Raw genomic sequence first — 19,685 nt, 5'->3', positions numbered from 1 at the left:
CTGGTCGCCGTTGTGAATTCGCAATACAGAAACATATATCTGCGATTTAGGTGACAATAAAATTTCTGTACTGAAACAAGAAACTGTTAATGAAATATAAACATCTGTTTATAAGCGTTACTGTCATTTTGCTTCATACGACAGGTTTGCACTGAATATTCATACAGAAATGTCGGATGCAACTGAAAGTGATATAGAAGAGCTACCTACAGATGGCGAGGAGTCATTTTCGAGCGAAAATTTGGAGGAGGAGAGTAGTTATGGCCTAGAGGAGGAAGACGAAGAGGAACTTCAAGAGGTTTTGCTCTCAGAAGATTTTATCTCTACGCCCTATCTAAGTGAAAACAGCACAGTCCCTGAAAATATAGTAGAGTTCAAGTATCCTTTTGATATTATGTGTAATGGTTACTCACTGAATATCGTTTCTTTCAATATTATTTTCGCACGCAAAATTAGAAAACTTAATTATTCTGAGACGTTACGTATACTAAACGCAATATGTCTAATTCTGATTTCGTCGAGGTAAAATAGAAGCAACTGTTATAAAAGTGTCTTTTACTACCTTTCTCACGTTTCCTTCCTCTGATTTACACTCAGTCCCTTTCTTTTTTACGTAACTTGGGTGATGTTGTGATAGTTACTTCGTTTACTAGATGTCCACATGGCTTATCTTGTTCAAATCGAAACTGGACGTTTGCTAAAATAGGCCATAGCTACAAACCGGTAATTTTGTATCATTGATATTACGATTCCTGTCACCTGAATAATTTGCCAAGTGTTGAGGCAGTCACTTTTCCATATTGAAACACACGAAAGAAGTTATAGATGAAGTTATATATTCACAAGTTAGAAATGGAACGTTAGGTACTCCTGTTCATTCAATTTTTTCTCTTCCAGGGAAGGAATAGGAAAGAAACAGGAGACTAGGTATCCAGACATGCTTTATCTCAAGAACTTCCAAAATTCATTATTGGTATTCCAAGACACACTTTGCTAGACTGAAAAATTAACAGAGTGCCGATTTTTAGTTCGAAAGTGTCTTAACTGGAAGTGGTGTTTTGTCTCTGAGTTAGTCACATAAATTTAGGCAATAGTTCATTATTAACCAGAATTTCTGATTGTTTTATATCATAACTTTTCTTGTTAAATTTGGTTATATTCAACAGATTACAAGACTTCTCAGTACAAATTTTTCTTAACACTACATTTTTATTTGATGAACATGTAAAAATGTAAAAGTATATGTAAATATTTGAATGTAAAAATTTAGCTGGCTTTTACACGTTCTTGTCTTGTTCATGTATAGCAAATAGTTGATATCAGTTGGTAGCTGTTGAACGTACTTCATCATTATATCTTTTTGTGCTTGTCATACTGAGTCCAGGGAGAAAAACACGCTATTAAAATCCGTAACTGATGTTTCATTTTACTAACAAGGCGAAAACTCATTAAACTTCATTTGATTCAAGGAAGCTGACAATGAACCATGGCTGAACCTTGTCCTTATTGGTGATGTTATTTGTGGTGGTTTGCCATTAAATGAATTTGGGTAAATTCCAAGAATGATTACCTATCGAAGTTGGAGGGATCCAAACGATACATATCGAAGTTATGATACTAAATCGACTATGGAAGTCTCGTGGCGCACGTTATGATAAATTACTTGTGATCGTCATTTGCATCAGTTTTGCGTTGTTTCCACAGTTTGAGTACATTACATTCCCGCCATAATTGTTTGTGACAGTTTCTCTTCATAGCGAGTGTAATGTATGCTCTCAAGTTTCTTCTGCGGATTGCCTCACATGGAAAACTCTAATTCCATGCATATGCAGTGTAGACAAATGTTTGACTTTTTTGCAGGAAATATGGACTTCTGCCGAGATTCCGTTGAAATTTCATTGCGGACTTTGTGGAAAGTGAACCAGCATCAGGAAAAATACGTGGTTCGAGTCCTCTAATTTGTCGATTCAGACAAGCGTAATTTTTGTGTCGTGCTGGATTTGAGATTATACTCAACAAGCCACAGTATACTCCGCAAGCCACAGCATCAGAAACTGAACTATAGGCGAATACCGTCAGTGATTACTTCGGGTTTTGCCGAGAAGTGTGCTACATCATAGTGACAAATGACAGTGTGTCAATTGGTGGACCGAATAAAATAGTGGAAGTAGACGAGTTTCACATTGCTAGACGAAAGAATCAGAGAGGACGACCTTCTAAAAGTGAAGTAGATCATATTTGGGTTTTTGGTGGGATAGAAATGTTCACGCAAGTGTTTCGTTATCAGGGTATTGTCGCGAGACAAGGTCACTTTAGCGGGGCTTATAAAGCATTTCATACTGCCTGGACAAAAAGTCATCACAGACGGGTTTAAGTCATACCAGTCTCAAAGCTGAAAGCCTCGAGTACGAACTTGTGAACTACTCTGACGAGTTTGTCTCTTCAGACGACGCCAGTGTCCATACCCAGAACATAGAACGCCTGTGGAAGTCTGTCAAGTCAACCATAAAAAGAGAAGGACGACCACGACAGAGGGACGAACTGTATTTATTCCAGTACCTATACTTTCACAACTTGCGTTTGCCGAGGAAAGTCGACGCATGCGACACTCTGCCGATATTCCTGCGCGATATTTGCAGAGTTTACCCTGGGTATGCGAAAAAAGGATTTGTCCCTGCAGCTCACATATCACGCGGACTGTGACAAGACGATAACACCGACGACGACTAAGGTAAGTCGTCCCCTTTCCATTTGCGAGTGCTTCTCTAACGCTTTTCTTTTGTCGTTCTGTATAGTGATACCTTCAAACATACTCGTAACACGCGCCATGAGTCTTCCATAATCGAGTTACTATCGCAACTTCGATATGTATCGTTTGGAGGCCTCCAACTTCGATAGGCAATCATTCTTGGAAATTATCTGAATTTAAGTCTGGAGATTTGGAAATATCTGCATGTAGTTTTAATATCTTTGGTCTCCTACAACTTAAGAATAATCCCACATGATTTCCCATTTTAAAAAGGCTGGTTTTTAACAATAGTATTTATTACAATTAGGGAATGCGTTTTGGCAAATTCATAGCCTGTTTTGCTAGCCTGTCCACACACTTGTTGGATATTATTAATATGAGGCTCCTTATCCAAATTATCCATGGCCCAGGTTGCTAGCAAACGATGTTGCAGTGGCGCTCACTGTATAGGTAAGATGGTTCGAATCATGTTAGTGGAAAAAATTGTCACTGCCAGTGTTTGGCCAGGGAGGGGAGGAGAGATGACGCACGAATTTCCTGATCACCAGACTTTGTGTCGATGTCCTCGATTAAATATCAAACCTTGCCACTGTGTCTCATGAAGTGAGGGCATGTGTCACTGTTAATTGTGATCCTTCTGTCGATTGGGATGTTAAGCTTTTGTGGCCCCCTTGGTCCTATTCATGAGGAGCAGGCTCTGTGCTGGTACTGCATTTAACCCCCTCCCTTCTCTCATCAGCATACAACACGAACAGTACACTACACTACAGACACACACACACACACACACACACACACACACACACACACACACATACACACACACACACACACACACACACACACACACACACACACACACACACACACACACACACACACACAAAACATACATCATAAATGTAGTAATACAAATATTCTAATGGTGAATGTTGTAAATAAACAAAAAAAACCACATTTGGTACCTGTTTGCTAAATATTTTGTTTTTTCTCTGTTTCTTGCAGAAAAAATAATACAGTGCAAGAATGTTAGGAGTAAATCAATATTTTGAGAGGCTCAGTATAATGTAGATTTATGATCTGTCAAATAAAAACTAATGTTAATTAATTTAAGAGGAATAATTTTAGGAACGCCATCAGCACTGGTAATTTCATTCCCTTCAAAAGTGTTATTATAAAGTCCTAAAACACTTGAAATTCTGCCTTTTGTATTCATACATAATTAAACTTTCCTATCAATAACAAGTCTATTTAGATGTATATCTATGGGAATACTGATGTTAGGTTGCTTTGTGTGATTTACATTTATTTCTTAATAGAATAGTCAAACTTTTTTAGAAGTGAGCTCTTATTATTCAGAAGAATTAGTCTATTAATTTATACAAGAAAAACGTAACTAATTAAATTTGTGATGGTTAATGATATTCAGACATATGGATAAAGAACAGAAAAGTAAATACAACCCTAGAACAACAATAATTTAAATCAACATTTATACTTAAAGTATAGTCCTAACTAAATATCAAGAGTTTTTGAAGAGGCACAACACAGCTGAAAAAAATGGGCGCTAAAATTGTCGGTTTTACTGAAAATAATGAAGATTCTGGAAATCTGGATCTATCTGAAACGATTCAGTGGTTTTGTTTAATGATTGCTGTTTTGAAACACTGGCTTAGCTAGACTCCACATCATTAGATGAAGATATAAAGGAAGAGTAGTTCAAATTTGTCAAAAGATTCCAAAAGAATTCGTTAGCGACGAACTTAGGTTTGTGTATATCTTTCAATTACAAGATTCAATTTTAAATCATGTTTATAATGAGTTTGTATGTGGAGATATGACGTCTGAAGAATTTAAAGAACTATAAAGTGAAGTTTGGAATAATGAATTTGGTTTCTTTACAGTAGGCTTGAGAGGGAACGCTTAAGATGGAAAATATCAAATTAAAATAAACGATTTCTCAAAATTTATATGTAGTAGTAAAAATTAACTGTTAATCGTAAATGGTGTCAATCGTAGATGAAAACTTTATGTAGAGTTCAAAAATAGTGATCATGATTTTTTTCCCTAAATGAATGCTAGCAAAATTTGGTCCTCAGGTTGTTAAAGAAGGAAAAGAAAAATTAAAAGAAACGTTTATACATTGAAGAAATATCTCAATTAGACTATGATAAATATAAAAAAGCTGTACCTCTTCTATAAAAGTAAAGAATCAATTGAATAAATAAGTGAACGTATGTTAAAGACTCATGATAATCTAAGCACAAATTGTACTTGTTAGACTAATCAATAAATCAAAAAGGTAATACATTAAGTGAACCAGAAATATGAGATGACTGTATAACTATGAAGAAGAGATTAGAAATAGACAGGTAACAGATGAAAATAGGATAAAAAGTAAAAAATAAATATATGTATCAATGAATGTTGAAAAACATAATAAGAGGTGTTTGGATTAAGATTAATTGGAATTTTTAGGTACAATGGTAATATATAACTATAATACAGTGGAAATGGATTAGCCATTGGCAGAGTAACTCCGCAAAGTACTGATACTTTGAAACTTCCTGGCAGATTAAAACTGCGTGCCCGACCGAGACTCGAACTCGGGACCTTTGCCTTTCGCGGGGAAGTGCTCTACCAACTGAGCTACCAAAGCACGACTCACGCCCAATACTTCACAGCTTTACTTCTGCCAGTACCTTGTCTCCTAAATCTCATGCTGATACTTTGATCAAACTTTTACAGGGAAACATATTAGTATGTGTGACATAAATGTATGCTTTGATCTTTCGAACTATAACCAGTTATTACGTGATTTGTGTGTCAAGTGCAATATATTTAGACAAAAACCGAAATGAAATTGAATCTAGAAAAACTGAAATATAAAAATACACGATAAAAGAAACTGTTGTGAATACATTCACGTCAACATCTAATTGTGTAAATGGAAGGTGCAGAATTAATAAAAATATTTTGTGAAACGAACTGAAAAAATTTATTTGTGTGTACGATGTTAGACGTTTACTCAATAGACTGAAGCTTATTCATGGAGATGAAATGGTTGCATGTAAGAAATAACACAATGAAATGCTGAGAATAAGTAACTGTTAACAGGTAATTTAGTTTTATTCGAGATTAATAATCCTTAAAGTATTCATACTTAATAAGATTTTTGAATTATTTGCTATATAAATTTTGGAATACAGAGAAACATAGTAAGAGTTTAGAAAATTGCTTAATTCACCATTTTCTTGCTAAAATGCATGCTCAAGAGCATAATTACGGTGGCCTGGCCACCAACAAGAGGAATGGTCAGAGGAGATAACAGTTCTAATATAGTAGAGAAAGCTTGCGAAAATACGATTTGGCATGAAGAGATGATAAGGGTTTAGAATGCAGCCATGAAGCAGATAAATGGTATAACTAACTAAGAAAGAATATACATGATTTGTTCAAAAAGTAATGGTACTTTTCTAATTTCTGTATTGTACTAGTCTAATTCACACAATATTTTTGTTGTTGTGTTGGCAAACAAAACTGAAAAGAATTTGTACAGTGTTAGACTGTCCAAGTTTAGTTTGTTTTCAGCTGTAAAACATGTAACAAATATTTTGGTAGCATGTGTGATTATTTATTCTGTGTAAAAGTAGATCACATAATATGTATTATATCTCCTATAATATGTAGCTATCAGTACAGAATAAAGTGCAGGAAAGTTTTAGAAATGTTAAACATTGCCAAATGATGAAATAATGGAAAAAGTGAAAGAAATTATTATGAACGATCAATGAATAACATTCAATTAAATCGCTGATGGCGCTGCCATAAACTTTTTCAAGTGATTTGCTTGGGAATAATGCACTAATGTTTGAATGTTATAAGAGCAGTTTGTTCAGTAACAAATAACAATATATCACAATGAGACAAAGATGGGAAAATCATTAAATAAATGTGACAGAAGTAAAACAGGACTCTAAGTCCACATGATAATAAAAGAATAGTTTTAGAAAATGAAGTAGATACACTGGGGTTTTGTTATTGAAATGTGACTCTGTTGTACACTACCCAATAAAGTGCTCACACACCTACTAGTGGAAATTAGTATGCAGTGTAGTATCTTTCATATTTATGAAAACCTGAACTCTGCTGGGCACACTATCAAGGGGGTGTCTTAATATCTGTGGAGGAATGACAGCTCACTCTTCCTCAAGTGCCAAAACCAAAGAAGATTGTGATGACAGACATTGGATTCTGGAGAAAAGTTGATGTTCTAACACATCCTAAAGGTGTTCTATTAGTTGAGACTCTGGGAAGTCCATTTTGGAATGTTGTTGTCCACAAACCACTGCCTCACAGAGGTTTCTTTATGACAGGGTCATTCTTGTGCTGGTACAGTGATCACCTCTGATTAGTTCCCCTACTAAAAGCAGTACACAATGTTGTAAACTGTATTCATATCCTTCTGTATTTAGCGTTTTCTTAAGCTAACCAGATCTTAACAACGAAAAATACTCTAAACCATAACACAACTAACACTGTTGGCACTAGGTATGATGGCAGGTAATACTCTCCAGACATCTGCTAAACCCAAACCCTTCCAATGGATTGCTAGAGGGTTCAAAGTGTTATTAACTGTCCAGTGTTTTACATCACCTCAAGTGTCACTTAGCCCTGACTACAGAAATTTGTGGCTTATATGGATCTGCTTGATCATTTAACCCCATTCTCTTTAATTTCCTAACAAAATTATTCTGCTAGGTGGACTGTTGGTAGCCCTTTGGAACCAATGAGTGGTTTCTTCCACTGTTTTCATGCAACTTATTACAACCATCCTCCAAAATGTTCGATGGTCCTTGTCTGTCTGTACATGAGGTCTACTAGGTGATCTGGATGAAAAAACAACCAATCAGTTAAGGGTTGCTGTTAAATATTTACATCTAAATTCTGAAAATTCATTTTCAAAAACAATTTTTAGTAGTAAATATGGTTTTATTATTTAGTTTGTATAGTTCTAGAAGATTCAAATATTCTACTTCATAATCAGTTTTCACTCTTTCCTTCCATTATCTCCTTTATTTTCTTTGCCAAATAAACTTTGTATTCCAAGTATATGATCTCTAATTAATACAGTATTTGTGGTATTGTAAAACTGATGCATGAATCAGCTATTAAAATCTGTATGATAAACTCATAACATGTAATAAATTTTCCGAAAGAAAACTTCATGAATTTTACTCCTCATATGCAGTGTTTGTATCTTTAGAAAAGCATCGGTTTTCATTTTTTGATGTACTAATACACTTATTTTCCACTAAATTATTTTGGATCAAAAGTTGACCACTTGCCTCTTCTCTATGAAATCGTTGTGTAACTAAAATAATATAAAATTTCCTGGTATCTTCTTCAAAAGTTAGATATATATGTTACTGTTCATGTTTAAAAGTTATTTTTGACAATGGTTTAATTCTTTTCGATGTTTCTGCTTATGCCATTTGATGTTTTTCTTATTGTACAGGCGGATTCACGAAGATATGTAAATATGTTAACATGTTATTGTACAAGTAAAACTGAATAAACAATTTCGCTTAAACATAGGTAAACAAATGTATAGTTACGGAATTACGGCTAATAAAAGATTTTGGCTGAAATTTAGCAACTTTGCTAATTTTAAGCCATCACAAAACTGTACTAGGTTAAAGTAAAGCACAATTTCCATTTATTTTGTTGTTTTTGATCTGGTGAATCTAATAAAACATGTCTGAGACGTGTATCTGCTGTAGTTTTACAGAACATCCAGAGAAGCAAATCCATAATTTTGTAAAATTTTAATTTATTAACTACTTGGCCAAATTTTTTTTTTTAAATTCCAGAGAATTGCCAAAGTTTTCAACAGAAGTTGTAGAGAATTTAATTTTGGGGAAAAAAGCAGTAGCATTACCATCACATTTGCCATAAATAAACACCATGTTGGCATATTCCTTTGTCGTAAATTTGAAAGGCATCCCTATTTCATAAATAATCGACAAACAACAACATTTACTATGTGGTTTCACTTAAATACACTGTTGTTATTATGTTCTTTCACTGAACAATATAGAAAACTAACTCCTTTCAATGTTAGGAAACGACTGAAACAACTCACTAACGGTTGCCAACAATGATGTAAAGGTTTCTACATTCTTAATGGAAAGTACTCAAATTTAACTGTATAATAATCTGTGCTTCTCTGGATATTCTGGAAAACTACTGCAGATACACGTCTGGGACATATTTTCTTAGATTCACCAGACATATAACAACAAAATAAATGGAAATTGTGCTTTACTTTAACCTCATACAGTTTTGGAATGACTTCATATTAGCGAAGTCGCTAAATTTCAGGCAAACTCTTTTATTAACCATAGCTCCATAACTAGACGCTTGCTGATTTACGTTTATATGGACTTTTTTAGTGATACTTATAGAATAACATATTAAAATATTTGAATATCTTCATGAATCACCCTGTACTTATGAACATATGAAGTAAAAAGGTATATCCTGATCTTTTACACATATCTAAGTTTATTTATGAATCCTAACATTTCTTCTTGTTTTTCACTATTTTTGGAATAAAGTTAAAATATTTCAATGCTTGATTTTTTTCAGTATTCACGGAACCTGTTTCAGGGCAGTATCTAAAATCATATGAATATTTGATACAGTTTTTTTCCAAGAACACCACCTCAAAATACTGAAATGAGGATAATTATCTTAATTTATATAGTAAAAGTTTTTGCGATTTCGATGATCAGGATTTAGTTTTTGGAAAATTATATAATATATTACATATCCATATCTTTTCCATTGTTTGAATATTGTTCAGTCCTTTTTGAAAAAATCTTTGAAGTATCAGATATTATTTGTTTTTAATATTCAGTTCAGCCTCATTTCACGAAATTTTTTTGGAAAATTTATGAAATTTTGGTGATTTTTCCGAGATAATTGATCTTGATAAATGTGTGGTACTTATATTTTGAGAAGACTGGTTCACTTCTGAAGGAAATTAAGAAAAATTGTAATATGAACTCATAACCCCATTTTATATTTACTCATTCTGTTGAGGTTTTTGTAGCCACATAATGAGATGAGCACTAAGAGCAAAAATTATGACCCACTTTAGCTAACGCTGTGTATATCTGAATGTTGATCTTTTGTAAATTTGTATGAAAATCCAAAAACTTGTAAAAGGTAATTAAAGAAATTTGAATACTAAATAGTTATTAGTTTCCAGCAAATCCTTCTGCAATTATACACATTACTGTGTTCTCTAATAGACTGTGATGAAAACCAGTCACAGCTTGTAGCTCTGACTCTCAGTTTCTGATAAAATTTTGAAATTTATTGTATCTGATTTTCATTTACTCACTAACCAACTCATCGCCTTATATAATGGACCATTAGTTGCTTTCTTATGGAATTGAAGATACAATAACCTTTACTTACCTTTACGTTCCATCAATTCAAGCACATGAAATGTACCATGTAGTTTTCCACTCTTTGATGGAAAACCATCAGTAAAGTTGAACCTTTTTCTATTCTGAGATTTCCATTTTCTGCTTGCGTGAATTACCGTTCTATCCACCAATGGCACATATCTTAGTTCTGAATGCTTTTCAATTGAACTTAATAGTTTCATGGTCATCTCTTCCTCTCGTCAGCACTGTAAGATTCTCGTAGCTTTAATTTTCGTTAACTGGGCACAAGCATCCTCTTTCCTTATTTCACTGCAGATATATCTTCATTAAAAATTTAAATTCATTTTTCATACTTGCTGAATGGCAGTCTGATTTGAAACAGAGTGGGTACAAGCTTTTTCTATTTTGTGAGGCTGTGCTGAAAAGAACTGCATCCGAATTTTTTTGTGGAAACTCTTACAGTTTTTTAAATAGAAGAAAGATTGTTAATGTTTTACATCTAAGTACCAACATATTTATTTCTCAGCATGGCCACTCTGGCAACAAACATATGCTTCCCAATGAGAAACCAGTTTGTTGGTTCGTCACTGAAGAATGTTTGTTCACAGAACCACAACCTCACTTCTGCTTCCACCACTTCATCACTATGAAAGTGAAGTCCTGGAAGTTGTTCTTTAAGTTTTGGAAACAGATAAAAATCGGCTGGGGCCAAATCAAGACTACATGGAAGATAGTCAGTGACAGTGAAATGAAGACCTTGAATTGTTGCAGCTGTAGCAATACTCGTCTGTTGTCGCCATTATCATGCTAAGGGAGAGGATGTTCCATGAGTGGATGCACAGGTTGGTGATGTGCAATGGCAAAGTTATGTTGCACACTGCCATGTTAAACGTTATAATTTGCAGCCCTCCAGCAGCAGAGGGCTACAAATATGTAGAATGTTAATAATGTTTGTTTTATTTAAAAAGAAAGAGTTTTCAAATAAAAAATGTGGAGGTATTAGTTTTCAGCATGCCCTTATCTATGTGCCTGATGTTTATGTTGTCTAGAGTTGGTACACTTCAAACATCGACTGTGCACAGTTCCACAGTTTCACATGTAAATTACGTAGATGGATTGTAGAGTAGACTCATTAAAATTATTTTTATTCAATTTCAGTCGTTTGAACTAGGCTACTGAATACTTCTCATGTAAGTGTTGCAGCTTTCCAGCTCTGATAAGTTATATGCACCCCCGCAATAGGAAAGGTAATGTCTCATTAGTAATTTCGACACAAACAGACATTTATAACAAAGCATTTATAACGTAATACCTGCAATGTTACTAGACACAATATTGTTCTTGTTAGAAATGTAAGGTTGACAGTGGCCTGACAAGAAACACTAGTGTTCTGAAGTCTTTTTGACTGACAGTGATGCCAAACTAGAAACACAACATATGAGAAAATTTGTCTGATTTAGTGGTTCCACAAATTATTCAGTGTTTCGTGGTATGCACAGTTCATTAAAATTAATGTGAAGTCTCTATTAATTTTTGTTTTCATCCTGAGGCAGTTCTTTAACTGTATCCATAGTACAATAAAACAAAATTCATCGGTTTTTACCTGTAACCACTTTATTTAGCCATGTCTCTACACCAGTTCTGTCATTCTAATCTCATCACCATTGAGAGTGGAAGTCATAGCAACGTTTGAAGATAAAGAGGTCCTGTCTCGTTAATAGACAAAATGTTTCTCACTTTGTCTCAGTTACTAAGCGTCACATATTGCAAAGCATAGCTAGGTAAATGATGTTACTGATGATACCACAATCCTCCAGTCAGTTTAATTTTTGACAATATTATGTAACATGAATCATACCAATGATCAAGTTGAGTTGATACAGTCTGACAGATGATTATTTATTGTCAAAGTGATATTTATCCTCACTGGACACGCAATACTCAGCAAGGTGCTACAGAGTGCACTGTGAAGGCTACTTCATATCAACAGGAACAATTTCCATTCTCCAATTGAGTACATACCATAATATATCTTATGCTCTTCTTACCATCCCTAAGCAGGGTTTAACACAGAAGACCCATTGCAGCTTCCTCAAATAACGATTCTTTAAATTTACCCATCAAGATTTCTCAAGAACGATGACTTCTGTTTAGCAAAGATTCCCATCTATGTTAGCCAAACGTCTCTGTTACATGGCGAATTCCAATCCGTTACGATTCTAAAACCACATCGTCCAATTCGTTCAATATCTTTTGAGATATTACTTGATAAAGGATCCCAATGCTGATGCAGTAATTTAGAATTCGCTGATTTTTAATTGCTCTTATATAGGTGGCCTAATACCTTTTCTTGCTTGCAATTTGGTTAAACTAATACTTTATATATAAGTGAAAATATTCTCGAACAATGGCATGCATAATTTATGCTTATATTACTGCACGCAAGAGTTAGAATAATAATATTTCAAAAACATTGACTGTATTCGCATCTCAATACCCTTAATTGATTTTCCAAGATATGAGTTGAAGAATGTGAGTTTTCGTGTGCCACTTGTATGTGATGGGTCATTTTAGGTTTTCGAAATATTTTCTGTAATCTTTTTGCAACTACAAACATAGTTTCTCTTTCAGTCATTTGCTCATCCTGGTAGTCTTGATGGTGTCGTTTCGAAACTGTATTGTACTGAAATTCTCGTGTCCCACATATTTCACAGGTGTTACTGGCGCAAAACAAGTGTTTGCCACTGAAGGACGAGATAAAGATACTTCCAGTCTCCATTTTGATTGATGCACAGTCTGTGCTTATGATATTGATGTTTAAGAGATGTTAAAATTAATTTTCTTCTTGGCTAAACAAGACATTGTATCGCACAGTTTCTGCACATGAGGTTTCAAAACACATCACCCCAATTTTTTATTACTTGTCATTTCTATCTTATGTTGTGAGCACTCAAACAGCTTAGGCATTGAGCAGAATCCACCACTGAACACTATAATAAAAACCAATGATATATTTCTTCAAATACTGCAATCATAAGTAAGTGGAAACGTCTAAGTGATACAGTTTTGAGTAATTTACAGTTGCTATTGGTTAGCAGCATTGGACCAAAATTTTTGCTGATTATGAACTGAATACTATCAATAGCATCATAGCAGTATGATCCTGTCTAAGATTCGATATGTACCTTCAGAACATAATCTGCCAAGAAAGTCCACTTTTCACTGATAGCCAATAAATGCTCAATCAGCTGCTAGCATATGGTAATCTGGGCGAGCAATAGCCGTGAGAGTGTGAGATCTGTTTGTTGTTGCACATTATGAGGTGAATAGTGACAACAGCATTACTTCAGCCTGATCCTCACCACACCAAGTGCACAAGATGGCCAAGAGCAACGTTAACCCCATCCTGGAAAATTTGGAACAAACTACAGAGGTTTCTTCGATGTGAGAAGAGATGACAGACAACATTTTCTGTACCTCAGTATATGGTAAGTTCAGTGTGATTTCAATAGTCACTGGGGAGCTGTGTCCTTCGCTAATTCGTCCTTTTCTTCAAAACTACTAGCTCTAGTTACGCTTGTGATCTGCACATATTTTGACCCAGTAACTGGTTTCTCTTACTGATAACTTGATTCCTCTTGAAACTTCCTGGCAGATTTAAACGGTATGCCGGGTTTGGACTCAAACCTAGGACCTTTGCCTTTCGTAGACAAGTTCTCTACGAATGAGCTGTCCAAGGATGACTCAGGACTCGCCTTCACTGTTTCTTTACGCTAGTACATCTCCTCCTCCCTTTCTCATCTAACTCTTTTGTGAGTAAGTGTTTGGCGATTGTGGGGCCTCAGCTCTACCAGTACTACTCCTTTTTCTGAGCTACAGGTCTGTCCCATTGTTTCCATGCTGTTCTTCTGTTCATTCTTTGTCTATTGATTTATTACGTCCTTCCTCCTCTTCTGTGTCTGAGATCTGATTTTTTTACAGCTCTCTTCCTTTTTGTCTGCTTCTGATGGCCAGCTCACATGTTCGATGTGCAAAGTGTGACTGTGTGACGTACAATGCCCATCATGTGGGTCGACATATGTACCCAGTGAAGCGTGTTAACTTGAACTGGTACCTTCCCAACTCCAGCTGGTTCCTCTGTCTGGAATTCAGAGTGTGTGACTTGAGGTGTGAACAAGTCACCTAAGGCAGGTTAATATTCTTGTGTAGGAACTAAGTAGTTCTCCATCGGAGATGCCGACAATCATGGGAGATTAAGTCACAATGAACACACCAAACCAGTCCTCTAAATCTCTTCCTTACAAACTAACATGGAAAGAAAACAAGGAAACAACAAATCTTTCAGCTGGGCCTTGGTCCTCAGTAGTGTCACACGCAGTCTCCTTAATATAAATCCTTTCATCATAAACTAAGGACACAATTTGCATGCCCTTTAGGGGCATGCTAATTCCTACGCAATGGGACTCTGCCAATCAATGTAAGTGTAGGTTTCAGCGATAGTCAATAAAATGTGATAGTCAATAAAATTCTTTTGGGTTTTCGACCACAATAATAATACAGTCACAGACCCAGAAGAATTTTACTGACCCTGCTAATCAAGTTTGACCTTACATACCAGCTTAAAAACTGTTGAAAGCTATGCTCCTCACATTTGTGTAGAGACCCATTGCATATCAAATTACTTCCATTGACTTACTGCCCAGACGCTTGATGGTTCACATAGAGCAGAACCACAGCTGGTACTACATTCACAATCTTCAGTCTTTCATATGCCTGCAAAAGACGAAATATATAACCTTAACATTGCCTCAATATCTCATATTTCACCTTAGAGTGTTACGACTTTTTCCTGAGGAGGAAACTCCAGCTCATAGGGATGTAATGACGTTCATCTGAGACGATGTCCATAGCCAGATCGTTCTGTTGAACCAGATGTAAGCTATTGCTGTTCGTATTGCTCTTCCCAGAATTATATATCCTTTCTGATTGTATGTATCTCTGTCATTCGTTCTTACCTGGGCAGACATGTTACAACTTATCACCCAGTTCCCAACATCTTTCTTGCTACTTGATGACTTCAGTGCCTACCATTCCAAGTCAGGCACTTCCAGAGCCTGTGCAGCAGCGTTCTCCTGGCAGATGTTCTGAACCAGCTTTATATCGTTTCCTTCAACACAGGCGAACCCATATTTTCTTTCAGGTACCATACATTCATTGTCGACTCGGTATATGTCCTTCTTCGCACACAACTTGCTCGCCATCTCGAGTGATTTGTCGTCTCATACACACAGTCGAGTGACAATTTTTAGTATGTAATTCTCTTCCTAAACTACGCATAATTCATATGTAAGACGATTTAGTAGCTTTCTAAAGCTGACTGGATCTTACTCGTAACTGGAGACCAATGAAAAACAAAAATTCCACAGCTGCAGGATATCTTGCGAATGTCATCCTCTCCGCAGCCGAACGTTTCATATCCGGTCCATTGGGTGACAGAGTAATGGCGGGACGCGATTTTCATTCAGAGATGTACTTTCCATGTCTTTGTGCACCACCCTACGATGGAGAACAGTCTGTGTTCGATACAATCAGATGCATACAGAGAGTTTTAGAATTCTCAGACTTAGCAAAAAAGCTTCCTGAATCTCGTTTGCTAATTTTATAAACTGTTTTACTCCCCTTTCTGTTGTTTGGGATCAACATCGTTGTGTTGCTGCCAAAAAAGCCTATATTCCAATACCTGGTCTGACTGTTGTAAACGATATTATAGTGGATTCTGTTTCTGTCCCCAATATCTTGGTCTAGCACTCTGCAGAGTTCTCAAACCTTCATACCTCCCCAGCGAGAGGTGGAGCACAGGATATCGCTTACACGTAGAAAACAAGCATACAACCCCAATTCCTCATCTCCACGAAATCCCCAGCGCATTCTGCAGTCAAATGGACATAGTCTAGTGACATTTCATATACAGAAATAGCACAACTATAGGCTTCAGTAGAGCATGTCCTTTCATTGTCACATTCCTCTGTCCTGGGACATGATGAAATTTACATTAATTCAGATATTACAGCAAGTATTTCCTGATGACAAACATTTTCTCTCCCATACTCACAATCGTACCTAGAAAGATAGCACATTTCTTATACATTGATGTGAAGCCTTTGTAATCCTTATAACTAATCCTGGTACAGACAAACACCCGCCTTGCAGCTACAGGTCAATATCCTCAGTTAGTGTCTGCAGAGCGATAGAATGAATGACCACTGGGGGCTGGTACGGTAGCTTAAGTCACAGTAATTGCTAAAAAACGTCCAATGTGACTTTGTAGGCATCACTCTGAAGTCGACCATGCTTCCACTTTCCCAACCAATACCATGGATAACCCTCTGTGGAAGTACTAGACGGTAGCCATATTGTAAGATGGTGCTAATAAGGCCACGTAACTCACTTTATTAGGGAATTTTTAAAAGTCTGGGTTTTAATATAGGCTTGGGTACACCTTTATTGGACTTCTTTTATTCAGGTGTACCTCATAGCTGCATGCTAAGTGGAAGCTGTTTACTCGAGAATCGCCTCCATCACTGTACCTACTATCTTTTCTCGAGGAGTACAGACAACGACTTCCACTTTCCCTCTGTAAATACCGTCTGTACGAATTCCTGGCAGTGGAAGAAATTCGTCTTGCTGACCTTAAATCTCAACAACAATTCGTCAAAACCACGAAATTCATGGGGTAAACGGTTGATCCTCTAATATACAGGCTGAACGTTAATAAAACTAGCAAACTGCAGGGACAGATTCCTGAATGGAAATGGAACCAAAAAGGTGCTATGAGGATGTGTGCATGTAACAACATCTACATCTATATCTACATCTACATCTACATGGATACTCTGCAAATCACATTTAAGTGCCTGGCAGAGGGTTCATCGAACCACCTTCGCAATTCTCTATTATTCCAATCTCATATAGCGCGCGGAAGGAATGAACACCTATATCTTTCTGGGCGAGCTCTGATTTCCCTTATTTTATCATGGTGGTCGTTTCTGCCTATGTAGGTCAGCATCAACAAAATATTTTAGCTTTCGGAGGAGAATGTTGGTGATTGGAATTTCGTGAGAAGATTCCTCTGCAACGAAAAACGCCCTTGTATTAAGATGTCCATCCCAAACCCTGTATCTCTTCAGTGACACTTCCCCCCCCCCCCCCCCCATTTCGTGGTAATACAAAACGTGCTTCCCTTCTTTGAACTTTTTCGATGTACTCCGTCAATCCTATCTGGTATAGATCCCACATCACATAGCAGTATTCTAAAAGAGGACAGACAACTATAATGTAGGCAGTCCTCTTAGTAGATCTGTTACATTTTCTAAGTGTCCTGCCAATAAAGCAGTCTTTGATTAGCCTTCTCCACAACATTTTCTATGTGTTCCTTCCAGTTTACGTTGTTCATAATTGTAATTCCTAGATATTTGGCCGAATTCATGGCCTTTAGATTTGACTGATTTATCGTGTTACCGAAGTTTAACGTATTCCTTATAGCACTCATATGGATGACATAACACTTTCCGTTATTTAGTATCAATTGCCAATTTTCGCACGTTTCAGATATCTTTCCTAAATCGTTTTGCAATTTGTTTTGATCTTCTGGTGACTTTACTAATCGATAAACGACAGAATCATCTGCAAACAACCTAAGACAGCTGCTCAGATTGTCTCCCAAATCGTTTACATAGATACAGAACAGCTAAGGAACTATAACACTACTTTGGGGAACGCCAGAAATCACTTATGTTTTACTCGATGACTTTCTGTCAATTACTACGAACTGTGACTCTCTGGCAGGAAATCACAAATGTAGTCACATAACTGAGACGATATTCCATAAGCACACAATTTCACTACAGGCCGCTTGTGTGGTACAGCATCAAAAGCCTTCCAAAAATCCAGAAATACGGAATCAATTTGAGATCCCTTGTCAATATCACTCAACACTTCATGTGAGTAAAGAACTAGTCGTGTTTCACTAGAATGGTGTTTTCTAAATCCGTGTTGACTGTATGTCAATAGACCATTTTCTTCGAGGTAATTTATGATGTTTGAACACAACAGATGTTCCAAAATGTTGCTGCATGTCGACGTTAATGATATGGACCTCTAATTTAGTGGATTACCACTACTACCTTTCTTGAATATTTGTGTGACCTGTGCAACTTTTCACTCTTTGAGTACAGATCTTCCGTCGAGTGAACAGTTATATATGATTGTTAAGTATGGAGCTATTGCATCAGCATACTCTGGAAGGAACCTAACTGGTATAATATCTGGACCAGAATACTTCTTTTTATTAAGTAGTTTAGGTTGCTTCACTACTTCGAGCCTATCTACTTCTACGTTACTCATGTAACTCTTTATTCGAATTCTGGAATGTTTACTTCGCCTTCTTTTATGAAGGCATTTCGGAAGGATGTGTTTAGTAACTCTGCTTTGTCAGCACTTTCTTCGATAGTATCTCCATTTCTATCACGCAGAGAAGGAATTAATTGTGTCTTGTCGCTAGTATACTTCGCATACGACCAGAATCTCTTGGGATTTTCTGCTAGGTTTCGAGACGAAGTTTTGTTGTGGAAACTATTATAAGCATCTTGCATTGAAGTCCGTGCTAAATGTCGAACTTCTGTACATGATCGACAATCTTGGAGCCTTTGCGTCTGTTTAAAACAATAGATCATCCCCGAACACAGTACAGAGCTGCGTCGTACCCACACCATAACAGATGTTCAAATTGACCTCCATGGAATTGCACGTGATTGTGATAGTAGCGGTTGTCATACAGGATACAGAAAATCGTACTTTGGCTTACACTACATTGGTGAGCCACTTGCCTAGAGCTTGTAATAGGGTTTGTCTCGATATCCTGTAGAATCCAGTCCTCCAAATCTCGTGTATGCACAGTCTGTCACCTGTCTGCACGTTCGTCTATCTGAAAGGACCCATGATCACATAAACACCCAAAAAGGACTTGAAATGTTGTGTGATGTGGTTGGTGTCTGTGACGATACTTGTTTTGGTATGGCTGTGTTACCTCTCGACCATTTCCAACTGCTTGGCTGTGCACAGACACCATGTTGTCTCGTTCCCGACAAGAATACCAGACCATTCTGGTGCTTACAGTACACTGCATCAGTCCCACAGACTGCAACAGACAAGGTACACATGGCATATGGTCAGAGGGACTGTCATTCGGTAGCATCATCTACTGTGGCAACAATGCTTTTCTGGACACATGTTCAAGGGACCTTTCTTTCCTCCATTTCCAGTCATAAATCCACCACTGCAGTTTGTCAGTTTTATTTATGTTCTTCCTGCTTATCCTGCTTGGCACCTCGCAATGTCTGTTCCCGGAATGCCCTGAGCCACACGTCATGGGCAGCAGACCAGACAGTCCTCCTTCATCTGCATCAGTCCTCAGTGTG

General features: G+C 36.6%; 1 protein-coding gene across 1 annotated transcript in view; it reads left to right on the top strand.

Moving 5' to 3' along the window:
* The first annotated feature begins 169 nt into the window (after positions 1-169).
* Positions 170-19,685, top strand: part of LOC126416999 (cilia- and flagella-associated protein 44-like) — a 582,681-nt gene continuing 563,165 nt past the window's right edge. The window contains exon 1 of the mRNA XM_050084886.1: positions 170-378. Within this exon, the coding sequence (XP_049940843.1) occupies positions 170-378 (209 nt within the window). The remainder of the gene's footprint in view (positions 379-19,685) is intronic.

The sequence above is a fragment of the Schistocerca serialis genome, chromosome 8, assembly GCF_023864345.2.
Source record: "Schistocerca serialis cubense isolate TAMUIC-IGC-003099 chromosome 8, iqSchSeri2.2, whole genome shotgun sequence".
In the NCBI taxonomy this organism is placed as follows: domain Eukaryota; kingdom Metazoa; phylum Arthropoda; class Insecta; order Orthoptera; family Acrididae; genus Schistocerca; species Schistocerca serialis.
The sequence above is the reverse complement of the archived record's forward strand: the minus strand, read 5'-3'. Positions and strand labels throughout refer to the sequence as shown.